Source organism: Coregonus lavaretus (assembly GCF_964263955.1).
Source record: "Coregonus lavaretus genome assembly, chromosome: 7".
In the NCBI taxonomy this organism is placed as follows: Eukaryota; Metazoa; Chordata; class Actinopteri; order Salmoniformes; family Salmonidae; genus Coregonus; species Coregonus lavaretus.
In genome coordinates, this window is record NC_139994.1 from 28,729,136 (window position 1) to 28,755,973 (window position 26,838).

The 26,838-nt window shown below is 41.9% G+C and overlaps 1 protein-coding gene and 1 pseudogene across 3 annotated transcripts; one reads left to right on the forward strand and one right to left on the reverse strand.

Moving 5' to 3' along the window:
* The first annotated feature begins 629 nt into the window (after positions 1–629).
* LOC311132771 (uncharacterized protein) lies at positions 630–16,726 on the forward strand. 2 transcript variants are annotated; one of them, XM_084166076.1, is made up of 8 exons: positions 630–1,149; positions 4,509–4,711; positions 10,810–10,914; positions 10,996–11,088; positions 11,355–11,465; positions 11,610–11,733; positions 12,296–13,789; positions 13,963–16,726. In XM_084166076.1, exons 1-8 carry the CDS (start codon positions 810–812, stop codon positions 15,849–15,851), a joined length of 4,359 nt encoding a protein of 1,452 aa, XP_084022202.1. In that variant the 5' UTR covers positions 630–809; the 3' UTR covers positions 15,852–16,726. The 2 variants fall into 2 exon arrangements, with proteins under 2 accessions (XP_084022202.1, XP_084022203.1); XM_084166077.1 differs by lacking the exon at positions 10,996–11,088 and having other exon boundaries at positions 647–1,149.
* Positions 16,727–22,407: 5,681 nt separating this feature from the next.
* On the reverse strand, positions 22,408–26,665 carry LOC311132485 (vesicle-associated membrane protein 2-like; annotated as a pseudogene). Its single transcript has 5 exons — positions 26,661–26,665; positions 26,404–26,518; positions 25,852–26,010; positions 22,631–22,682; positions 22,408–22,424 (listed from the first exon to the last, which is right to left on the reverse strand). The product of its transcript is annotated as a vesicle-associated membrane protein 2-like (transcript).
* Between the last annotated feature and the right edge of the window lie 173 nt (positions 26,666–26,838).

The window sequence follows — 26,838 nt, forward strand, 5'->3', positions numbered from 1 at the left end:
ATTTTCTATCAAGTACACACATTACTTTGTCACATCAAATAAAAAAAGCTTAAGATTTTAATGTTCATTGTTTCATCCTCCTCAATCACAAAAGGCACCGAATCTGTAGAATGACCCATGTATGTACGGTCACTGTCCCCACAATGTCATAGATGTACTTATTAATAAAGCTGGTGATTGATGTGCTAAACTCTTCAATGCCATCAGATGAATCCCGGAACATATTCCAGTCTGTGCTAGCAAAACTGTCCTCTAGCTTAGCATTTGCTTCATCGGACCACTTCCGTATTGAGCGCGTCACTGGTACTTCCTGTTTTGAGTTTTTGCTTGTAAACGTGAATCAGGAGGATAGAGTTATGGTTAGATTTGCCAAATGGAGGGCGAGGCAGAGCTTCGTATGCATCTCTGTATGTCGAGTAACGGTGATCTAGAGTTTATTTCGATTATGATCAAATTTAACTCAGTGTACAGACATTAATACCATCTTCTGGGCTGTTTTACTGATATATTTTAATCAAACGTACTTCGGCAAGTTCGTATTACTTTCTATTTCTAACATCTTCGGCAATATTCAGATTTGCAGCACGACACAAATAAGACCACCTGGAAATCGACTATGTTTCCTTGTAGATGACGTCATGACGTAACGTCTGGAAGTAGCCAGCCAAAGAGGGAGTAGTCCAACACTTTGTTTAGACGACCAAAGCTTTTGAATTTACCTAGCATCTGACACTAATATTAACATTGTACTATCTAACTTACTAGCTGCTGTAGGCTACTATCAAAAAACTAGATCAACGTTATCGACAATGTCATTGGCAGACGATGTCGGGTGGTCATGGTCCCCCGAAGAGACAAAGGCGCTGATCTCGGTATGGTCAGACAAACAGATTCTTCTGAAGATGGAGCAAACGTACAGAAACAAACATGTTTACAGCGAAATTTCGGAGCGGCTAAAAGACCTTGGTGTCAAACGGACGTGGAAGCAGTGCCAAAACAAGATTAAGGCATTGAAGTGGAGATACAGAGAAACACTGAGGAACCCAAGCAGTAGCCGACCGTGTCCATTCTTTAATGAACTGCACGATTTTCTCGCCGCCATGCCTGACATGCCTGAGTCCAAAGAAACTGACGACGAGGAAGATAATGGTAAGCAAATCAGGTTAAATGAATAGTTTTCAGTGTCAAACCATCATAATTGTTTTCTTAACTAAAGAGGAGTTGGACTATGGTTAGCCATCTATAAAAAAAAAAATGTGGAGCGATATTATTTTCTAGAATTCGCAACTCAATTCTGATATTTTTTCACCGTACAAATCATCAAGCTCTAAAAAATATATTGATGTGAAAAGATCTGATGTGATTGGTCGAAAGACCAATTAATGGAACAAAATATAAAAATTGGGCTGCCTGTGTAAACCCAGTCACACATATCAACATCATCATCTTCAAGGGTTTAAGGCTGCGTTTAGACAGGTAGCCCAATTGTATTTTATCCACTAATTGGTGTTTTGACCAATCACTTGAGATCTTTTTACATTTGATATTTTTAAGAGCTGATGTGATTTGGCTAAAATACCAATTAGTGGGAAAAAACATCCGTATTGGGCTGTCTGTAAATAATGTAACCTGTCCCCAGGCTTAATTGCTACCACATATAGGTTCGAAAGAGCAGCTGGTGAACAAGATTAGTTAGAATGGAAATTCGTCCTCTGCCTTTCCCAAAACCCCAGACACACACACGTTGAGGCACACCGCACCCCTGGATGGATTAAGTGCCTTGCTCAAGAACACAACAGCAGGGCCCAGTAAAAAAAGTAATAAAATCTGATTGGATTTAGAGCTGGCACAATTACTGTATAACCATATAACCGATGGTTATGGATGAAGACTGTCATGAAAATAAAATAACTGTCATTTTTTTCAAACAGCTAGCCAGCAGATTCCGAGCCTACCGTTGCGCTTGTTTACACTGAGCTGCACTGGAACGCAATCATGGTTAGATTAAGACACCGTGGAGCCGGCTCGAGATATGGGTTGGAAAACGTACCTCAATGCAGGGATGAGATGTGCCACTGTACTCCAAATTTTACCTATATCCAAACGGATATATCAAAGGTTTGAATACTGCTTGTTTTTACGGAAAAATGCCCTTTTCGTCCTCATGCTAGCTAGCAGGAGCCACTGCAGCCATTTTGGAATGGCAGTGTCAGCCAATCAGCTCCTTTGTCGATCAACATGACGTGCCATTCCATAATGGCTGCTGTGGCTACTGCTAGCTAGCATTAAGAGGAAAAGGTATGTTTTCCTGAAAAACTAGCAGTATTTCAATCCTCTCAATGTATCAGTTTGGATATAGGTAAAATTGTAAGTACAGTGGCACATCCCATCCCTGCATTGAGGTACATTTTCCAACCCATATCTCGCGCCGGCTCCGCAATGCCTTAATCTAACCATGATTGCGTTCGGAACCCAGTGCAGCAGTGTAAACAAGCGTAACGGTAGGGTCAGAATTTGCTGGCTAACAAACAGCTGACTGAATGACCACAATGCAGCAGCAGCACACAGGAATATAATAAATAGAACCTCTAACCCTGGCAATTTGACTTGTAAACTCATGGGTACACTCGCAATGGCTGCCTGGTATTGTGATGCAGTAATTTCAAGTTTTAGGGTGTGTTCATAACTGTATTCTGGAGTGCCAGAGTGCGCTCTGGGCATTCGTAAATGGTCCCGTGTGGCTCAGTTGGTAGAGCATGGCACTTGCAACGCCAGGGTTGTGGGTTCGATTCCCAAGGGGGACCAGTACGAACAAATATGAAAATGAATGCACTCACTACTGTAAGTCGCTCTGGATAAGAGCGTCTGCTAAATGACGTAAATGTAAATTCAGAGCGTTTCGCTGAAGCACCCAAGCTACCTGGCTAAAGTTGGCTAGCTTGCTAGCTACATCCAGACATAAGAGAGAACACCTCACTCTGACCATTTTACTCGCCCTAGCAGAGCTCGGTAGGCTGTTTTCATGGTATCTAGAGAATTGGTGACTGTAACTGTGCTGCTGGCAACAATTTAATAGTTTTTTTTTGCTGAAGTTTACTGACACCGGTCATATTTAACGGTTGTTGCACGTATGTAAATTCATCAGTTATTCTGCACTCTGGCACACTGAAATCGGAGTAGATGGCCAGAGTGAATTTACGAACACACCCTTAATATCACATGCACGAGTACAGTGAAAAATGCCTATACTTACCTCAACAATGCAGTAATCATAACAATGTACTACTAAAAAGAACAAGCTAGAACAAAAACACGATAAAGTAAGCATACAAGATACAGGGTCAGTTCCAGTACCATATTTACAATGTGAAGGGATACTGGATTGATAGAGGTAGATAGAGGGGTAAGGTGACTAGGCTAGGCATCAGGATATATGATAAACAGAGTAGCAGCAGTGTATATGATGAGAGTCAGTATAAATGTATGTGCATATTATGTGTGTGTGAGCAAACGATGGAGTAAGTGTTTGTATGTAGAATGTTAATTCAAATTATGTTAACTAATGTGGCTCATGCAATGGAATCTATTACATTTTTTGTAATGTCAGTTGAGTTGAATCAACAAACCACAGGACATATTTTAGCACATATTTTACTTCCTGCTTTGCTCCTATGGGTACACTTGTAATGGCCGCCAGTTCACCCATTATGCCAACATTTAATTGAATGGGGACGTCGATTCTATTAATTATATTTATATGGCAGCACATGCAGTCAGAGCCAAGGAGAGGAGGAAATATGGGTTTAAAAAAAATCTAGCGGTCATTTGGCTGTCCAATTACCGTCATCCAAAATTCCATGACAGTCACAGCCCTAATTGGATTAAATGTTAGAATTGGGTATTTCAAAACTGAAAAATAAGATTCTGATCCTCCGAATAGGGATTTGGTAATCCAGGCTGACCTTTAATCATGATTAAATGTTGTTTTTGTGTTTATTCAAAACTCAAAAGTAGTGATTAGGATTGTTTTGATGCAGAACATTTTGATAATCTTGATCCCACTGGAAGGGTGGATTCAGGATGGATTTAGAAAGTTGAAAGGCACTACAACTGTGATATTTCAATGTAACTAAGGTGGGGAGGTTTAAACTGTCTTACATCTGAAAACCAAAGCTTCATTATGTTAAATTGATTGCAGTATAGGTCAGTTGTTATATTGAGAAGTATCAAATAAATGCATGTAGGCTACTTACTTATAAGTGAAATGCAGGCTCTATTATTTGTATTCTTAGTTACCTTCATTCATGTAGTTTACTCATTTCTGTTTCATTATGACAGAAGTAGGAACATAACCTGTCCAGTAGATGACAAGCATTTAGGCTGCTGCCACCCACATTTAGCTACGCAGCAACAAAACCACTCCATGACGTGTAAAATCTGATCATCTGTACGCTGCAATCGCAATAAAGCTGGCCTGGAACGTCACCAAATGTTTTCTTTCCTACCAGGTCTTCCTCTTCCTCTGTCGTCTCTGCGTCTTTTGGTTCCTCCACTGCGGCTGGTGTCTGCAGCTCTGTGGCAAGTTGTTCAGCGGAGAGACATAATGGACTACGGGTTGGTGGAGGAGTTTGTCACCACTGTGTTGGAGATAATCCCTGATCTGATGAGTTACAGAGAGAAAGTACAACTCATCATGGGGCTGCGAGCACAGGTGAGAGCTAGAGGGGTATGACTGAAGTACAATGTTGGGTGACATTTGTGTGCATGCAGTGCTCCCTTGAGAAAGAGACCTTGGTCTCAATGGGACTCCTGGTTAAAAATACAAAAAATCTGGTAACACTTAACTATAAGGTTCCACTTGTAAAGGGGTTATAATTACATTATTAACATTTAATGATTTGTAAATGCATTATAAATCATGAATAAATGGTTATATCGCATTGGTCAAAATAGTGCAATAACTGGTCAGTGTTTGCCAAATAGTGAGCCAATATTTACATTCAGTTTTTAACCATTTATAAATGCACTTAATTTTTTAAAACATTATTAGTCATTTAGCAGACGCTCTTATCCAGAGCGATTTACAGTTAAGTGACTGCATACATTTTCATACTGGCCCCCCGTGGGAATCGAACCCACAACCCTGGCGTTGCAAACGCCATGCTCTACCAACTGAGCTACATCCCTGCCGGCCATTCCCTCCCCTACCCTGGACGACGCTGGCTAATTGTGCGCCGCCCCATGGGTCTCCCGGTCGCGGCCGGCTACGACAGAGTCTGGATTCGAACCAGGATCTCTAGTGGCACAGCTAGCACTGCGATGCAGTGCCTTACACCACCGCGCCACTCGGGAGAGACTTAACAAATGCGCATAAGATTAACCCTCATGTACCATCATGCAACCTTCTATTCAATAGTTGCACAGTAGAACAATTAGTTATTTGCGTTGGTGCTCTGTCCCACGAACAGAAGAGGTTGATTTTCATGTCTTGACCCACATTTGAAACCCTGGCCAAATTTACATCCAGGACATTATTCAATCATCGTTCCCAACATATTACCTCTTACCAGATGATATCAACACACTTACCACTTCTCTGTGATAGTCCAATTATGGTGAATGCTCTGGTGTGAAATGGGAACCGTAATACTTTTGTTTGGTGAAACAGTGGAGGTATCTTCTCAGAATGTTGAATGTTTTGATATTCATACCCACCATTAATTGACTGAACATGTTTAACAATACTGCCTATACAGTGAGGGAAAAAATTATTTGATCCCCTGCTGATTTTGTACGTTTGCCCACTGACAAAGAAATGATCAGTCTATAATTTTAATGGTAGGTTTACAGTGAGGGAAAAAATTATTTGATCCCCTGCTAATTTTGTACATTTGCCCAATGACAAAGACATGATCAGTCTATAATTTTAATGGTAGGTTTATTTGAACAGTGAGAGACAGAATAACAACAACAAAATCCAGAAAAACGCATGTCAAAAATGTTATAAATTGATTTGCATTTTAATGAGGGAAATAAGTATTTGACCCCAATATACACTGCTCAAAAAAATAAAGGGAACACTTAAACAACACAATGTAACTCCAAGTCAATCTCACTTCTGTGAAATCAAACTGTCCACTTAGGAAGCAACAATGATTGACAATAAATGTCACATGCTGTTGTGCAAATGGAATAGACAACAGGTGGAAATTATAGGCAATTAGCAAGACACCCCCAATAAAGAAGTGGTTCTGCAGGTGGTGACCACAGACCACTTCTCAGTTCCTATGCTTCCTGGCTGATGTTTTGGTCACTTTTGAATGCTGGCGGTGCTTTCACTCTAGTGGTAGCATGAGACGGAGTCTACAACCCACACAAGTGGCTCAGGTAGTGCAGCTCATCCAGGATGGCACATCAATGCGAGCTGTGGCAAGAAGGTTTGCTGTGTCTGTCAGCGTAGTGTCCAGAGCATGGAGGCGCTACCAGGAGACAGGCCAGTACATCAGGAGACGTGGAGGAGGCCGTAGGAGGGCAACAACCCAGCAGCAGGACCGCTACCTCCTACTTTGTGCAAGGAGGAGCAGGAGGAGCACTGCCAGAGCCCTGCAAAATGACCTCCAGCAGGCCATAAATGTGCATGTGTCTGCTCAAACGGACAGAAACAGACTCCATGAGGGTGGTATGAGGGCCCGACGTCTACAGGTGGGGGTTGTGCTTACAGCCCAACACCGTGCAGGACGTTTGGCATTTGCCAGAGAACACCAAGATTGGCAAATTCGCCACTGGCGCCCTGTGCTCTTCACAGATGAAAGCAGGTTCACACTGAGCACATGTGACAGACGTGACAGAGTCTGGAGACGCCGTGGAGAACGTTCTGCTGCCTGCAACATCCTCCAGCATGACCGGTTTGGCGGTGGGTCAGTCATGGTGTGGGGTGGCATTTCTTTGGGGGGCCGCACAGCCCTCCATGTGCTCGCCAGAGGTAGCCTGACTGCCATTCGGTACCGAGATGAGATCCTCAGACCCCTTGTGAGACCATATGCTGGTGCGGTTGGCCCTGGGTTCCTCCTAATGCAAGACAATGCTAGACCTCATGTGGCTGGAGTGTGTCAGCAGTTCCTGCAAGAGGAAGGCATTGATGCTATGGACTGGCCCGCCCGTTCCCCAGACCTGAATCCAATTGAGCACATCTGGGACATCATGTCTCGCTCCATCCACCAACGCCACGTTGCACCACAGACTGTCCAGGAGTTGGCGGATGCTTTAGTCCAGGTCTGGGAGGAGATCCCTCAGGAGACCATCCGCCACCTCATCAGGAGCATGCCCAGGCGTTGTAGGGAGGTCATACAGGCACGTGGAGGCCACACACACTACTGAGCCTCATTTTGACTTGTTTTAAGGACATTACATCAAAGTTGGATCAGCCTGTAGTGTGGTTTTCCACTTTAATTTTGAGGGTGACTCCAAATCCAGACCTCCATGGGTTGATACATTTGATTTCCATTGATAATTTTTATGTGATTTTGTTGTCAGCACATTCAACTATGTAAAGAAAAAAGTATTTAATAAGATTATTTCATTCATTCAGATCTAGGATGTGTTGTTTAAGTGTTCCCTTTATTTTTTTGAGCAGTGTGTATATATATCTATCAGTTGAAGCCGGAAGTTTACATACACTTAGGTTGGAGTCATTAAAACTAGTTTTTCAACCACTCCACAAATTTCTTGTTAACAAACTATAGTTTTGGCAAGTCGGTTAGGACATCTACTTTGTGCATGACAAGTAATTTTTCCAACAATTGTTTACTGACAGATTATTTCACTTATAATTCACTGTATCACAATTCCAGTGGGTCAGAAGTTTACATACACTAAGTTGACTGTGCCTTTTAAGCAGCTTGGAAAATTCCAGAAAATGATGTCATGGCTTTAGAAGCTTCTGATAGGCTAATTGACATAATTTGAGTCAATTGGAGGTGTACCTGTGGATGTATTTCAAACTCAGTGTGTCTTTGCTTGACATCATGGGAAAATCAAAAGAAATCAGTCAAGACCTCAAAAAATATTGTAGACCTCCACAAGTCTGGTTCATCCTCGGGAGCAATTGCCAAACGCCTGAAGGTACCACGTTCGCCTGTACAAACAATAGTACGCAAGTATGAACACCATGGGACTACGCAGCCGTCATACCGCTCAGGAAGGAGACGCATTCTGTCTCCTAGAGATGAACGTACTTTGGTGTGAGAAGTGCAAATCAATTCCAGAACAACAGCAAAGGACCTTGTGAAGATGCTGGAGAAAACAGGTACAAAATTATCTATATCCACAGTAAAACAAGTCTTATCTACATAACCTGAAAGGCCGCTCAGCAAGGAAGAAGCCACTGCTCCAAAACTGCCATAAAAAAGCCCAACTACGGTTTGCAACTGCACATGGGGACAAAGATAAGTACTTTTTGGAGAAATGTCCTCTGGTCTGATGAAACAAAAATAGAACTGTTTGGCCATAATGACCATCGTTATGTTTGGAGGAAAAAGGGGGTTACTTGCAAGCCGAAGAACACCATCCCATCCGTGAAGCACGGGCGTGGCAGCATCATGCTGTGGGGGTGCTTTGCTGCAGGAGGGACTGGTGCACTTCACAAAATAGATGGCATCATGAGGAAGGAAAATTATGTGGATATATTGAAGCAATATCTCAAGACATCAGTCAGGAAGTTAAAGCTTGGTCACAAATGGACAATGACCTCAAGCATACTTCCAAAGTTGTGGCAAAATGGCTTAAGGACAACAAAGTCAAGGTATTGGAGTGGCCATCACAAAGCCCTGACCTCAATCCTATAGAAAATGTGTGGGCAGAACTGAAAAGGCGTGTGCGAGCAAGGAGGCCTACAAACCTGACTCAGTTACACCAGTTCGGTCAGGAGGAATGGGCCAAAATTCACCCAACTTATTGTGGGAAGCTTGTGGAAGGCTACTTGAAACATTTGACCCAAGTTAAACAATTTAAAGGCAATGCTACCAAATACTAATTGACTGTATGTAAACTTCTGACCCACTGGGAATGTGATGAAAGAAAGAAAGAACTGAAATAAATATTTCTCTCTACTATTATTCTGACATTTCACATTCTTAAAATAAAGTGGTGATCCTAACTGACCTAAGACAGGGAATATTGACTAGGATTAAGTGTCAGGAATTGTGAAAAACAGAGTTTAAATGTATTTGGCTAAGGTGTATGTAAACTTCCGACTTCAACTGTGTGTGTGTGTGTGTGTGTGTGTGTGTGTGTATATATATATATATATATATATATATATATATATATATATATATATATATATATATACACACACACAGTGGGGAAAAAAAGTATTTAGTCAGCCACCAATTGTGCAAGTTCTCCCACTTAAAAAGATGAGAGGCCTGTAATTTTCATCATAGGTACACGTCAACTATGACAGACAAATTTGAGGGAAAAAAATCCAGAAAATCACATTGTAGGATTTTTTATGAATTTATTTGCTAATTATGGTGGAAAATAAGTATTTGGTCACCTACAAACAAGCAAGATTTCTGGCTCTCACAGACCTGTAACTTCTTCTTTAAGAGGCTCCTCTGTCCTCCACTCGTTACCTGTATTAATGGCACCTGTTTGAACTTGTTATCAGTATAAAAGACACCTGTCCACAACCTCAAACAGTCACACTCCAAACTCCACTATGGCCAAGACCAAAGAGCTGTCAAAGGACACCAGAAACAAAATTGTAGACCTGCACCAGGCTGGGAAGACTGAATCTGCAATAGGTAATATAATATGCCATTTAGCAGACGCTTTTATCCAAAACGACTTACAGTCATGCGTGCATACATTTTTGTGTATGGGTGGTCCCGGGGATCGAACCCACTACCTTGGCGTTACAAGCGCCGTGCTCTACCAGCTGAGCTACAGAGGACCACGGTAAGCAGCTTGGTTTGAAGAAATCAACTGTGGGAGCAATTATTAGGAAATGGAAGACATACAAGACCACTGATAATCTCCCGCGATCTGGCGCTCCACGCAAGATCTCACCCCGTGGGGTCAAAATGATGACAAGAACGGTGAGCAAAAATCCCAGAACCACACGGGGGGACCTAGTGAATGACCTGCAGAGAGCTGGGACCAAAGTAACAAAGCCTACCATCAGTAACACACTACGCCGCCAGGGACTCAAATCCTGCAGTGCCAGACGTGTCCCCCTGCTTAAGCCAGTACATGTCCAGGCCCGTCTGAAGTTTGCTAGAGTGAAGTCAGAAAACGTTTGACCTGTGTCATTGCCAACAAAGGGTATATAACAAAGTATTGAGAAACTTTTGTTATTGACCAAATACTTATTTTCCAACATAATTTTCTAATAAATTCATTTAAAATCCTACAATGTGATTTTCTGGAGAAAAACATTCTCATTTTGTCTGTCATAGTTGACGTGTACCTATGATGAAAATTACAGGCCTCTCTCATCTTTTTAAGTGGGAGAACTTGCACAATTGGTGGCTGACTAAATACTTTTTCCCCCCACTGTACGTACATACATACATACGTACATACATACATACATACATACATACATACATACATACATACATACATACATACATACATACATACATACATACATACATACATACGTACATACGTACATACATACAGGCTTTGACTGTACTTTTATAGTATACTGTATAACACCTACTGTAACATTCATATACCGTACTCACTGCCAAATTGGTTTGCGTCTAAAATGTTTCAGTGTTACCTGTTTGTTGTTGACAGCTGGTTCTGGAGTTGTGTCGCTCTGATTGTTCAGCCGACCCAGAGACCATCCAGCCACACCTGAGCAGGATGAGGACCTGCGTCATCACTCATAGAGAAAAGGAGGTGAGTGCCACTCAGTGACTGATCAAGACTTGTAACTGCTGGCTAGGTTCATTTACTAACTGTTATGTATACTTGCTGTAGATAGATACAGAGGTGGAGGCATCAGAATCAAACTTCTTGGAACTCATCCAAACTATTCTAGATGACCCAATTGAGAGGGAACACTTCTTCCAGGTTGGTGTGAGAACAATAAATAAATAAAACAATTTAAAGTCAGAGGAAAACTGAACAGCAGTGTGTGCGCAATCTGTTCCACATCTTATTCCATTGAAATCCTCGTTACTGGCTTACTCTACTGCTAAACCTCAACTTGCATTAGCTAATATTGAGTTGACTTGTATAACTACTAATGATGTCAATAGGATGCCTCACACTCAATTAAGAATGCATTCATTTAATCTGTTATACACCGCTCAGATGCACTTGAATGTGTCTTCTAGGACATTTTTCCAGAAGAATTCGGACCCATGTATGACACAGCACTGCAGACTCTGATGTGGGAGTTCCTCTTCAGGCTGGAGAAGATCCTTCCAACACCAACATTTCAACAGGTAGGTGCAATTTGGGAAGAGCCAATAGTGGCAGCCTTGGCCGATTTCAGTTGATGTTGTTATATTGCTGAGTCTACCATACCTTACTGTTGTCATTTGGTCAATTTAATTTGTTGCACATTTTAAACCACCTCCCCTTCACAGACTGCATCATGGCTCAGACCTGCCCCCTCTGTGCTGAAGGAGTGTGCACAGTCTGTGACTCAACCTCAGCCTTTGAAGACTCTTCTCCAGCACAACAGATGCCATGACCATTCGTTCACTAATGGTAGGCTTTTTGTTGAAAATTTTCCAGCTCTGTTTTCATACAGTGGCAAATATAAGTTTTATTACATTTTAAATCAACTACCTGCAAGAGACTGAGGCCTGCTACACTGGGTGTGACATTTTGCAGAGACGCTCCCATTGTTTGAAAGGAAACTTGGGTGTAAGCAGCAAGGGCTCTGGGTGAATTTATGGTTTGTTTCTATTTTCAAGATATCGATTTGGTAAACATCTGAGGGATGGGGTTGGAAAAATGTAACCACTCTCATATTCATAGACGAAGCTATGGATACAAGGACTGACCATCCATACCAAAATTATAGTTTTAACCATGTTTTGAGGCTATAAAATGTTTGTTTGCAAGTATGTTTACAAAAGATGGAGTTAAACTTATATTTTCATTTTTGATTGGGTACGACAGTTGAACTCAGATCATGAGGCATTTATAAGTTATATTCTTCAAGAATCAATGAGTGTATATATAATTCAAATCCAAAAATGTATGTGGCAATCACAGGCAGACTAAATATTTGATTATTCTCTTTTTTTTTATTTTTATGTCTCAGCTCATTCATCTTGTGCCGATGATCGCATCCTCTCTTCACTGTCTCACACGCTCTCAGAGAGGATAGACATGGACATTGATGAAGCACACTCACATAGCCGGTCTTTATCCACATGTGCATCCAGAAATGAAAGGGACAATTTGATAGAGCAAGATAATGTAGAGAAGGAGCGGGGGATGAGTTGGGACACGGTTAGGAAGGCAGTGGAAATGAAGGATGGAAGGACAGAGGAATGGGGAGAGAACAACTATGAGGAGAGACTGCAACATGAGTTGGCTTATGATGTTTTAAAGGTAGAGATTGTAGATGGAGAAGACATGTCCTCAACATCATCGATGACAGCAGACGACGTCGGATGGACCTGCTGGACACCCGAGGAGACAAAGGCACTGATCTCTGTATGGTCAGATGAACAGATTCTTCAGAAGATGGAGCAAAGCTATAGAAAAAAACATGTCTACAGTGAAATTTCCGAGTGTTTAAAGGAGCTTGGTGTCAAAAAGACGACCAAGCAGTGCCACAACAAGATAAAGGCATTAAAGTGGCGATACAGAGAAACACTGAGGAACCCAAGTAGCCGACCGTGCCCGTTCTTTTCTAAACTGCACAAATTTCTTGCCGCGGTGCCTGATATGCCTGGGTCCAAGGAAACTGGCAAGGTTTCAGATGGAGAAATCATGTCTTTGGATCAGGAGAAAGGGTCTTCTGTGGATGTCGAGTTGGAGCCACAACATGAGAAAATGGTTTCCAGAAAAGTGAAAGACAAGACAATCCCCAGAGAGCAAACAAAAGAGAGAAAGGAAGATGAAGCATTTTGCAGCCCTCAAAGTGACAGCAAGATGAAAATTCCCCCAAAAAAACATTGTCGCAAACAGATGGTTGAAGACATGTCCTCAACAACATCGGCAGACAATGACACACGGACCTGGACCCTGGAGGGGACGAAAGCACTGATCTCTGTATGGTCAAACAAACAGGTTCTTCAGATGATGGAGCAAAGTTACAGAAAAAAACATGCATACAGTGAAGTTTCAGAGCGGCTAAAGAACCTTGGTATCAAAAGGACGTGGAAGCAGTGCCAATCAAAGATTAAGCACATGAAGCACAGCTACAGACAAGCACTGAGGAACCCAAGCAGTAGTGGCCGAGCAACCTGTCCATTATTTTCTGAACTGCACAAATTTCTTGCCAACATGCCTGATATGCCTGATTCCAAGGAAACTGGCAAGGTTTCAGATGGAGAAGTAATGTCTTCGGATCAGGATGAAGGGCCTTCTGTGGATGTCAAGTTGGAGCATCTACATGAGAAAATGGATTCTAGAAAAGTGAAACTCAAGACACTCCCCGGAGAGCAAACCGAAGAGAGAAAGGAGGATGAAAGTGACAGCAGAATGAATATCGGAAGAAAACAACAGGTGGTTGAAGATGTGTCTGATTTAGAACTTCAGCCTGTAGTGCTGCTGACCCAACTTGATGACAACGGTCTTATGACAGGTGGGTAAAACATTTTTTTTTAAACAATTTAGTTTTGACATGGAATAATTCATTCCAAGGTTTAGGTTAGTGGTGTGTGTAGAAAATGTATTCCATGGCTCAAGTTAGGGGTGAGAGTGACATCTGTATTATCTGTATCCTTTAACAATGGTACTTCTCTCTTTCAACACCAGATGGTGCTCCTCGTCTCGTTTCCCATACCACAGAGCAGTCTCTTAAACGAAGCAAACGTGCCAAAATATGCTCCTTATGTGGGAAGATTTTTGTTGAAGCAAAGGATTTGACAACACACATGAGAACTCACACTGAGCACAGCCCTCACCAGTGCACCAAGTGTGGGGAAGGCTTTGACCATCAGGACGACTTACAAAAACATCAGCAGAATGAGTGTGAGGAGATGATGAGCCAACAGGAGGTCAATGAACACCAGCATGGAAAGAAGGACAGGATCTCAGGACAGTCCAGTAATGCAAGTAGTGATCCCAAAACATGCCATCTATGCCATAAGACTTTTGAATTTCAATATATGTTGAGAAGGCATCTTATTATATTTCACAAAGGCAAAATACCTTTTAAGTGTCCTCTTTGTCTGAAGGGTTTTGCCTTCCTCTGTGATTTGAAGAAACACCGGAGTAACAAAAGAGGTTGTCCTAAAAGTGAAGCCTTCAAAAAAAGGAGGGAGTTAAGGTCAAAAAACCCTTCTGCTCGCATCATTCCAGGACTTTCCTTAAATACAAATAATTCCAAAACATGCCCTGTATGCCATGCAACTTTTTCACAAACGTCTAGTTTGAAAAGCCACTATCTTCACCATCACGCCCCAGAAAAAAGCCGCTTTAATTGTCCTAGTTGTTTGAAGGCTTTTGTATCCCACAGTCAAATGAAGAGACACCAGCAGAACAAAAGAGGTTGTCGGTTAGAGAGAGATTACAAAAATGGGAGTAAGCCAGCATGGTCACTGGCTCCAAGGGAAAATATAAATGAGATTCCTCAGCCTTCCAGTACAGCAACCCAGGAACCACCAACCTCTCAAGCTCCCACCACTACAGCACAGTCCTCTAATAAAAAGACTATTCCCAAAGCATGTCCACTATGCCATAAGTCTTTTAAATTTGAAGCTACAATGGTAAGGCACATTGCATCTCACCAAAAGGAAAGTCTCAACAAGTGCCCTGACATATTGAAGTGCACCTTTTGTGAAGAGATCTTTTCTCAGGGCATGGACCTGAAGAGCCACTACAGTCGTACTCATCAATTTACGGGACCGTTCCCCTGTCCTTCTTGTCTTAAGACTTTTGTTTCGTTAACTGAGCTGCGCTTACATCAGAGAAATGAGTCCACTCCTTACCAGTGTTCTGTGTGCCAGAGATTATTCAGAACGCAGTATACCCTGACTATTCATGAGCGAATTCACACAGGGGAGAAACCATTCCTCTGCGCTGAGTGTGGAAAGGGTTTCCGGAGTGAAAAGCTACTGCAATCACACTCAAAGAGTCATGTTGAGGGAAAACCCCACGCTTGCTCCACTTGTGGGAAAAGGTTCCAGAGAAAAGAGCTATTGAAACAACACATGTTACATCACACAGATGCTGCTTTCATCTGCCCAGACTGTGGGAAGAAGTTTTTTCAGTTGGTGTGGTTAAGAAGGCATATGTTAATGCACACTGGCGAGAGACCGTTCCTCTGTGACCTCTGTGGGAAGGGTTTCAAATCTACAGCTGAATTGAGGATACACACTCGGACACACACGGGAGAACGGCCATTCAAGTGCCCAGAATGTGGCAAAGGTTGTAGGCAGAAGAGTGAGCTGCAGGAGCATCTGCGGAGGCACACAGGGGAGCGGCCGTATCCATGCACAGTGTGTGATAAACGCTTTTATGTCAGCAAAGACAGAAAACGACATATGCTCATCCATACTGGAGAGAAGCCGTTCAAATGTCAAACATGTGGCATGGCTTTCAACCGTAGAGCACTTTTGAGGGTACATCAAAAAAACAAGTCGTGTTTATATAGCCACACAAGTACCCTACATTACACTCCCCTACATTACACATCATTGTAATGTTGGGGATTTGTGTGCCGTGATTAGTGTTAATTACTTAGAAAAGTAGTCTATTACTTGTTACATTTAAGAGAACTAATATCGGCAAGTTACAATATTGTGTTGCATGTAAAGTAATATATTACATATTACTCGTTATGAGATTTTTTTTACGCTGTCCATTCAGCACCATGGAGCTCCGGCCTAAAGGTTTACCTGTATCAGATGAGCAAAGCCACACCGAGGTGCTATCCTAGGTGCTGAATCCTTCATTCACAATTACAATTGATAGCCTAATATTGTCAATTTAATCTGGTCTTTAGGCTGCATCTATTATTATATGTGTGAAATTATTTTCAATATAGTTTAGGTGTAGTTTCGATTGGCCGTTAGTCAACTGTGAGTGTGTTTTGTATTTGTATTTATTAGAGATCCCCATTAGCTGCTGCCAAGGCAGCAGCTACTCTTCCTGGGGTCCAAACATATTAAAGCACTTACATATAAAGCAAAATATAAAACAGTACATCATACGACATTATTACACCACTACCTATCTACAATACAAAATGTTTAATACCACCATATCACAATGTGTGTGTATGCATGTGTCTATACCCTTGTGTGTGTCTCTTCACAGTGTTAAATAGACTTATTTAGGAAAAGTCAAGGACGGAGGGGGTATGACTTTATTACAATGTATTTTGTGTAGGGTTTATATGACATTCACGTTCAGCAGTTTAATGCGCAGGTTATTTTAATTTTGAAGTCATCATTGTTATGACTTGATAGCCTGTATTTAGTGGCTTTAATGTATATTTTGTTTCCTAAATCTGCCTAAATGTTTATGGACTATAGGCCTAGGCCTATTCCTTTGTGTATCAAGATATACTTTTGTTTTGATCAAACATTGCATTTATCAGACATTTTTATTGTTTGTATGGAAATTTCGTAAGAACACTTGGAAATATTGTTTAGGCATATGCATCTTTGTTTATTATCATAATGCCTATAGATTTCTCCTTTCACGCGTTTCTGGATCTTTGGCTACCAGCTTTGTGCCTTTGTGCATGACCTCCAGATGCTATGTCAGGTTTGATGTGGTGTTTCTGGATGAAGAGATCAATGCTTGCTGCCTGTGCAGAGTTTGCATTTGACTAAAACGTTCTCTTCGATTAACTCAAAATAATGGGAGTATTTCCACAAGGAAAAGGAAAAGCATGGTAACAACACAGCTGCCATCTTTCTTTGATTTTCGGCTTTACGATATCCTAGGAAACGAGTTAGCCTAGCTACAGAATTAATTCCGTTAGGCTTAAAAAATATACACTACCGTTCAAAAGTTTGGGGTCACCTAGAAATGTCCTTGTTTTTGAAAGAAAAGCATTTTGTTTGTCCATTAAAATAACACCAAATTGATCAGAAATACAGTGTAGACATTGTTAATGTTGTAAGTGGCTATTGTAGCTGGAAACGGCTGATTTTTAATGGAATATCTACATAGGTGTACAGAGGCCCATTATCAGCAACCATCAGTCCTGTGTTCCAATGGCACATTGTGTTTGCTAATCCAAGTTTATCATTTTAAAAGGCTAATTGATCATTAGAAAACCCTTTTGCAATTGTTAGCACAGTTGAAAACTGTTGTGCTGATTAAAGAAGCAGTAAAACTGGCCTTGAGACTAGTTGAGTATCTGGAGCGTCAGCAATTGTGGGTTCGATTACAGGCTCAAAATGGCAAGAAACAAAGAACTTACTTCTGAAACTCGTCAGTCTATTCTTGTTCTGAGAAATGAAGGCTATTCCATGTGAGAAATTGCCAAGAAACTGAAGATCTCGTACAACGCTGTGTACTACTCCCTTCACAGAACAGCGCAAACTGGCTCTAACCAGAATAGAAAGAGGAGTTGGAGGCCCCGGTGCACAACTGAGCAAGAGGACAAATACATTAGAGTGTCTAGTTTGAGAAACAGGCGCCTCACAGGTCCTCAACTGGCAGCTTCATTAAATAGTACCCGCAAAACACCAGTCTCAACGTCAACAGTGAAGAGGCAACTCCGGGATGCTGACCTTCTAGCAGAGTTGCAATGAAAAAGCCATATCTCAGACTGCCCATCTCAATCTTTTCTTTTTATTGGCCAGACTGAGAAATTGCTTTTTCTTCGCAACTCTGCCTAGAAGGTCAGCATCCTGGAGTCACTTCTTCACTGTTGACGTTGAGACTGATGTTTTGTGGGTACTATTTCATGAAGCTGCCTGTGAGGGGGTAGTGTATATACACAGAGAATACCAAACATTAGGAACACCTTCCTAATATTGAGTTGCACCCCCCCTTTTACCCTCAGAACTTTAATTCATTGGGGCATGGACTACAAGATGTCGAAAGCATTGCACAGGTGTGCTGGCCCATGTTGACTCCAATATTTATCACAGTTGTGTCTAGTTGGCTGGATGTCCTTTGGGTGGTGAATGCACACGGGAAACTGTTGAGGGTGAAAAACCCAGCAGCGTTGCAGTTCTTGACACAAACCGGTGCACCTGGCACCTACTATCATACCCCGTTCAAAGGCACTTAAATATTTTGTCTTGCCCAATCACCCTCTGAATGGCACAGATACACAATCCATGTCTCAATTGTCTCCCGGCTTAAAAATCCTTCTTTAACCTGTCTCCTCCCCTTCATCTACGCTGATTGAAGTGGATTTATCAAGTGACATCAATAATGGGATCATAGTGTTCACCTGGTCAGACTATTTCATGGAAAGAGCAGGTGTTCTTAATGTTTTGTACACTCTGTATATAACACGCTGAGAGATTATGAAAGTAACGGACTCGTTACTTGAAAAAGTAACTAATATTACAATTTTTGAAGACTAACTCGTTACTTTACTCTGTTACTCATAAAAGTAATATATTACTGTAACGCATTACCCCCAACACCGGCCTTGATGAGCATTAGCTTGATGTTTTTATAGCATTAATGTCTTTAAGGTATTATTATTATTATTCCATGAGAAGTCACTGTGCCAGGTGTTGAAAGGGTTTCCTGACTGGGACAGAACTGGGCCTGCACCTTTAAGCCACCCTCTGTAAGATGTACATACCATCAAAGAATAATATAATGCTATGAAAAATCGTAGGTATATTGTACAAATAAAATACAAAATGTGTGACTGGCATCACAGTTTATTTTATGTTGGTTTTGGAATAAGGGGGATTAGAAATTATGCAAACAATTAAATTGATGGAATTAGAATACTAGAATGGGCATGAATTTTATGATGGTCCAAAGGTCAGCCATGTTGGTCAGGGAGTTGGTCAACCATGGTTTGCCTGTGCTATGATAATATATTGTGTAAAACAATGAATGTGAAGAATTTATCTGCACTGTTAGCCAGCCAGTTTTAGAGGGATGATTCCATTAATTTATTTAACTGCCAATATGCCAACATTCCATTCAAACTATTCAGTCAATCCACAGCCATACACTGGCTCAAATCAGTTGATGATATTGTATCATATACAAGCACTCTCAGCTTTCCAAGAAAACAAAATCAGACATTTATGGTCTGTTTTCATATATTTTAGAGGCTATTTATACAGAAAGTGTATAAAACCTGTATAAACTGTATTTATAATTATGATATTTTAGGTTGACTATAATTCCATTACACAATTTCTGATACATCACATGCCTTACTTTTATTTTCCTGCATAAGTAAAAGCAGGAAATGCATCACCTATGCCTCTACTGCCGTTAATTCCAGTTAGACTGGTTTGGATTTCTCCCTGACCAAGATGACTTCCATTTTGGCCCCATTATGGAACTTTGAGGGATTATGACAGCTCCTCTAGCAATATAATATGATCTCTATGGATAGAATCCACAATCTATCTGCAATATTAAAGATGATCTGCTTATTTGTGGATTTTGATGTGTGCTTGGGGTTACTCTTGCTTGTCTTGCTGGAAGAACCACTTGTTGCCAAGTTTCAGCCTCCTAGAAGAGGCAACCAGGTTTAGGGGTAAAATTACCTGTTATTGGTTGAAGTTAATGATGCCGTTGAAGTTTTTATCAAAAACGACGGATTTCACCACACACAAAAAAGCTTGCAGTTACACAGGACAAACATTGGTACGTGGTATGCATGAAATAATTGACTTTTTTTTTTTACAAGTATCGACTAGTCGATGTAGTGGCGGTACAATCTTGTGGGCGCATCATGCTAGAACCCTGTATAAAACATCTAAAGTAAGTGACGCCTGGCTTGCTAGCAGAAACAATGTTGCAAACGATTACAGCGTGGCTACACTACCTACTGGTAGAATATAGTCAGTTTATGATTCTGTAACCTTTTTCGTCCGATTCCGAACGTGAAGACGATTGTCTAGACACAAAAAGCCCTTTCCCAAACTGTAAGCATGATGCATGGGCATGGTGTAGTGTTCTCCCAGGGAGGGGCCTTCGCCCGCCATTCAGATAGATCAGTCCTGGGAGAGATCCTTTGGTGCCACCTAGTGGCATAATGGTGAATGCCTATGAGGCAAAGTTGGCTAGGCGATAAAAAGCTTTGCAATTGATTTAGGCAGGCTACCAAATTTGACACTGCTGCGCCACCTATTTCTCTCTGGAGTTGTGCCTTTGCTCTCCATAATAGACCCAACCGGTCACCAGGTTCTTCTAGAAGAATAAACACATCTTGAAAAAATAAATACATATTGTCTTTATTAGAATAAGCAAAAGCATATGGTAAGCAAATAAACATTATTTTGTATAATTTAATCACACAATTTAGCAGCTATTACTAAAAATATTCCATCAAGATAGACACAATAACCCTACTATTTATGTCAATTACCGGGCTACTCATTAAAATATTAGCAACAAATATTTTATTTGATATATGGCAATCAGTTTGTTTGTGTGTCTATTATGTATCTGTTTAAATGTATTTTCCTTACTGCAGTAAGACAAGGGTGCCCACAAGGTCTATTTAAAGTGTTATTTAAATCAAATCAAATAAAAAATCCTGTTGTGCATTTGTTTTCGTGTGTAGCCTACTGCCCATTACGAAACTAAAATGGTGCCACAAAGTGTGAATCTAGAGGCACACTTTGTTCGGCCATGCATAAAGTCCACTAAAGTAAACTGGGTGAACTATATTATTTCCCTCTGTTTTACATTTACCTACATGTGGGAGTGTTTAGTTTTCGCTTTGCATTAAGTACAGTGTAGTCAAAAAGTGGAACTCAATCATTTCTCATTTCCTTTTTACAGTGAGATTAGATTGGGGGGAGGTATACAGGTCTTAATGGAGAGAAAAATACAACTATAATACCAAACTCTACCTTTATGGTAGAGTGAACAGATGGTAGAGCCACTCCTCAGTAAAAGGCACATGACAGCCCCCTAAAGACTCTCAGAACATGAAACAAGATTCTCTGGTCTGATGAAACCAAGATTGAACTCTTTGGCCTGAATGCCAAGCGTCACGTCTGGAGGAAACCTGGCACCATCCCTACAGTGAAGCATGGTGGTGGCAGCATCATGCTGTGGGGATGTTTTTCAGCGGCAAGGACTGGGAGACTAGTCAGGAGAGGCAAAGATGAACGGAGCAAAGTACAGAGAGATCCTTGATGAAAACCTGCTCCAGAGCGTTCAGGACCTCAGACTGGGGCGAGGGTTCACCTTCCAACAGGACAACGACCCTAAGCACACAGCCAAGACAACGCAGGAGTGGCATCGGGACAAGTCTCTGAATGTCCTTGAGTGGCCCAGACAGAGCCAGGACTTGAACCCGATCGAATATCTCTGGAGAGACATGAAAATAGCTGTGCAGCAACGCTCCCCATCCAACCTGACAGAGCTTGAGAGGATCTGCAGAGAAGAATGGGAGAAACCCCACAAATACAGGTGTGCCAAGCTTGTAGCGTCATACCCAAGAAGACTCGAGGCTGTAATCGCTGCCAAAGGTGCTTCAACAAAGTACTGAGTAAATGTGATATTTCAGCAAAAAATTATAAAAACCTGTTTTTGTTTTTTCATTATGGGGTATTGTGTAGATTGATGAGGGGGGAAAAAACAATTTAATCAATTTTAGAATAAGGCTGTAACGTAACAAAATGTGGAAAACGTCAAGGGGTCTGAATACACTTACAAATGGGGGGTGCATAGAGGCAAAAAAGAGAGTTGGAGAGAGCGCCAACAATAGAATAGATACTTTATTGTCCATTTTACAACAGAAGTCGATCAATTTGCTGTCACAATACCAAACCTTACACCCACCCACAATGTCCGGAGCAGCACAGCGTCAGCCACAAAGCAGCGCCGCCAGAGCAATTGTAGGGGTTAAGTACCTCGCTCAAGGACACAACGGCAGAGAACGACCATGAGGAAAGAAGAGGGAGAGGCACTGCGCCAACGTCTACACGTGCATGGTGGTTATGGATGGAAGGCATCGGTAAGAAGAGAGGGATGAAGGAGAGGAGGAGGAAAGGGAAGGCAGGATTCACACTCGTGGATTTGGCTTCATTCTGGTATCTGGTCTTGCGCTTGTTGTCCGTCCCAGAAGAGACCAGCTCAGTAATAGAAATACACTGCAAGGGAGAAGATGAGAAAGATCAAGTAGGTATCAGAGTAAACGGTTGTTTCCTACTTTGGACATCAGACTACTACAGGCTACAGCGATACAAAAATACATGTGCATGTGTTTCACAAAACGTTCTTTTTTTCTTCATGTTTTGTGTGAGAATCGAGTGAAGCGGACTTTCTAAGTGAAAATGTCGATATATATGGTACTTACAGAAGACAACGCCAACACATATGACTCCTATGATAGCCATTATGATCATCATCTGAAAAGACAATATAAAACCTTCAAATATATAAAACCACTTCTATATTATCTCGAACACTTTTCAATATTAAACACATTTAATAGCACATTATTGTTTATTATTTTTAATCTGGAGAGAGCTGAATCTAAAATCCATTCAATTTTACTCTCATCGTGATAGCTGTAACCTTGCTCTTTACATATATACTGAACAAAAATATAAACGCAACGTGAAGTGTTGGCCCCATGTTTAATGAGCTGAAATAAAAGATCCCAGAAATGTTCCATAGGCACAAAAACCCTGTTAGTGAGCATTTCTCCTTTGCCAAGATCATCCATCCAACTGACAGGTGTGGCATATCAAGAAGCTGATTAAACAGCATCAGCATTACACAGGTGCACCTTGTGCTGGGGACAATAAAAGGCCACTAAAATGTGTAGTTTTGTCACACAACACAATGTCACAGATGTCTCAAGTTTTGAGGGAGCTGATTGCAGGAATGTCCACCAGAGCTGTTGCCAGAGAATTTAATGTTCATTTCTCTACCATAAGCTGCCTCCAATGTCGTTTTATAGAATTTGGCAGTACGTCCAACCGGCCTTATAACCGCAGATCATGTGTAACCACGCCAGCCAAGGACCGCCACATCCGGCTTCTTCACCCGCGGGATCGTCTGAGACCAGCCACCCGGACAGCTGATGAAACTGTGGGTTTGCACAACCAAAGAATTTCTGCACAAACTGTCAGAAACCATCTCAAAGAAGCTCATCTGCATACTCATTGTCCTCACCAGGGTCTTGACCTGACTGCAGTTTGGTGTCGTAACCGAGTTTAGTGGGCAAATGCTCACCTTCGATGGCCACTGGCACGCTGGAGAAGTGTGCTCTTCACAGATGAATCCCAGTTTCAACTGTACCGATGGCAGCGTGTATGGAGTTGTGTGGGCGAGCCGTTTACTGATGTCAACGCTGTGAACAGAGTGCCCCATGGTGGCAGTGGGGTTATGGTATGGGCAGGAATAAGCTACGGACAACGAACACAATTGTATTTTATCGACGAGATCCTGAGGCCCATTGCCGTGCCTTTCATCCGCCGCCATCAACTCATGTTTCAGCATGATAATGCACAGCCCCATGTCGCAAGGATCTGCACACAGTTCCTGGAAGCTGAAAATGTCCCAGTTCTTCCATGGTCTGCATACTCATCAGACATCATTGAGCATGTTTGGGATGCTCTGGATCGACGTGTACGACAGCGTGTTCCAGTTCCCGCCAATATCCAGCAACTTTACACAGCCATTCCACAGGCCACAATCAACAGCCTGATCAACTCTATGCAAAGGAAATGTGTCACGCTGCATGAGGCAAATGGTGGTCACACCAGATACTGACTGACTGGTTTTCTGATCTACACCCCTACCTTTTTTAAGGTATCTGTGACCAACAGATGCATATCTGTATTCCCAGTCATGTGAAACCATAGATTAGATTATTTCAATTGACTGATTTCCTTATATGAACTGTAACTCAGTAAAATCTTTGAAATTGTTGCATGTTCGTTTATATTTCTGTTCAGTGTATATTGCTTGCTGTTGCTTCTCTCTCTCTCCCATCGTTATTAACAATGTACAGTAGATCAGAAACCGATCATAAACAGATCAAACTGTTGTGCGTCACATAGGCCAGGATTCAATCCAAGGTGTGCGTGTTATACAGCAGCGCACTGGAAAGCCGACAATGCACCTTTTTTAAAGGCAATTTCCCCAATATGTCGTTTCAAGCGTAAATTACCTTCAAAAGTCTGATCTATAACGCCCTTTGGATTGAATCCCGGCCATAGTATAAACAAATAGCACTAATGTGATATTTCTGCGGTACGTCACGTGGATTATGCGCCAAGAGTGCGTAAACATGACTATGATACTACTACAAGCCAATGACCTAACCAGGCACACCTGTGTGATGTGGTTTTGCCTGTATGGCAAATAATTATTCCATTTCAGAGAGAGAGGTTAGCCGTGATGAATATAATATTAGAGCCGGCTCTGTAACAAATCAACTATGGGGGCTGGATGACTGAGATTAGGAGAGAAACAAGGAGAGAGAGAGAGAGTGAGGAAGGGAGGGTTAAGAGGGAGAGAGAGTGCATGACAGGAAGAGAGGAATAGAGGAAGCATTAGAGTGAGAGGGAGAGAGGGATGATCTGTAGGAGTTACATCAGGAGTCGAGCCACAGCTGGGTTTTTAATCCTGCATCACACAGTAATCCAGATTGGGATTTATAACCCCTCCCCCTTCTCAACAGACACACATGATTGGACAGGCAACGGGACAGCCATCTGTGCTCAAAAGCAGAGAAGGGAGAGGGGGAGGGGGTTGGTTGAGGGTTTATAAATTCATGCTGTGAGAACTGGATTGAAGGATAGAAGGATCGAAATGTTTTACAAGGGTTCTATTCAATCCATATCGCGGAAGTTCAGTGTTACAGCGTGATTGAAGTGTAAAGGCGATGTTCCTGTGTTAGTGGCTGCATTCACAATAAAAAACGTTGCATATGTCGGCTCAATCGGAAATTACCTTTACATTTCTATTGCGCAATCTGTAACACTTCAGCGATCCAGATTGAATAGAGCCCTAAGTGAGGTCACAGGAGAACGGAGCAAACAAAGGGCTAAGATGGTAGGTGGAAGTACGAAGAGTCACAGACTGGCAGGATTTGCACTTTTGGGAATGTTGTGTTGGTTCCAGGTAAACTCAATCAAGCACAGCTAAAGTGAAGGATTTCAAATACTATATGAACCCAGGTCTGATATGTTGGAGAGAGTTCTTCCTCTCTGTACAGGGACATCATTTGTATAAAATGTCTGAGCACTGTGGAAATACCCCAACACCTTGTCATGATATACAGCTAGTGTGTGACTGCCATGGGATGGTAGCCTGCACTATGGAAGCCTAAAACAGCAAACTAAGTTTATAATTAAAGAGTGACCTATGTGAAGGTTGTTTTTCAAATGACTCCTGCTTGTGTGAAGAGTTGCCTGAGAACTGAAGACTTGCGTTAGCCCCCTGAGCTAATGCCTAGGCTTTTACTCAGAGGGCTAACACAGACCTGTGGCATGTAGGAGAACTGGGTTTGAACCCAGTCGGTCACATACACATGCGCAAGCACACACACACACACACACAAACCTTGAGGTTTTTCCACCAGTATTTGTTCTTCAGCTTGGCAGCGCTGCTCTCAAACTGTGAGGCCCCAGCCTGCAGAGCGTCAGCCCTGTCGTCCAGCTCCGACAGTCTCTGATCCCTCTCCAACACCTTGTCCACGTTCACACGCATGATGTCTACTACCTGTAGGGGACAGGAGTGGAATGGAGAGGACAGTCAGCATTGTATTCTTGTTCATGAAGAAACCTACAGGTAACTGCCAAAATAAAGGAAACATTTAACATTTTAGTCATTTAGCAGACGCTCTTATCCAGAGCGACTTACAGTTAGTGAGTGCATACATTTTCATACTGGAAACACCAACATAAAATGTCTTAATAGGGCGTTGGGCCACCACGAGCCAGAACAGATTCAGTACACCTTGGCATAGATTCTACAAGTGTCTGGAACTCTATTGGAGGGATGCGACACCATTTTTCCAAGATAAATTCATCATTTGGTGTTTTGTTGATGGAAAACACTGTCTCAGATGCTGCTCCAGAATCTTCCATAAGTGTTCAATTCTCTGAGTCTTACCTCGTCCACCTGTGCCTGCGTCTGCTGTAGTCGTCGGTTACTGGTGAGGTGGGGGCTGGGCCGGGGGCCCCCCTTCTCCCTCAGGGGCTCCCGGGGTTCTGCATCTGTGGTCGACCTGTGTAGAGAGAGGCATTTACTTACTAACAACAACAACTGCCAAAACCCCACCAAAACTGGCAAGGAAAATGAATGATAAATGTATTTTCTGTTTTTTGCTTTGTAAATGTATTATTTGTGTATCTGTTTGAAAATGTTACTGCATTGTCCAGGAGCTAGTAACATAAGCATTTCCCTGCACCTGCATTTACTTTGATTTGATTTGATTTGAGCTTGCTAAGCCATACAGTATAGTAAGTAGGCTATACTAGCATTGGCGTCTAAGTGAAGAATAACTTAACTGCTGAAGCAGGCCTCTTCAAACACTAAGGATTAATA

What these genes read in the sequence shown, in the direction of transcription:
- LOC311132771 (XM_084166076.1), top strand. Translation starts at nt 810, where the DNA reads ATGTCATTGGCAGACGATGTCGGGTGGTCATGGTCCCCCGAAGAGACA. An exon ending in TCACTCATAGAGAAAAGGAG is followed by an intron (nt 10,915 to 10,995) that starts GTGAGTGCCACT and finishes TACTTGCTGTAG; the next exon opens with ATAGATACAGAGGTGGAGGC. An exon ending in TGACAACGGTCTTATGACAG is followed by an intron (nt 13,790 to 13,962) that starts GTGGGTAAAACA and finishes TTTCAACACCAG; the next exon opens with ATGGTGCTCCTCGTCTCGTT.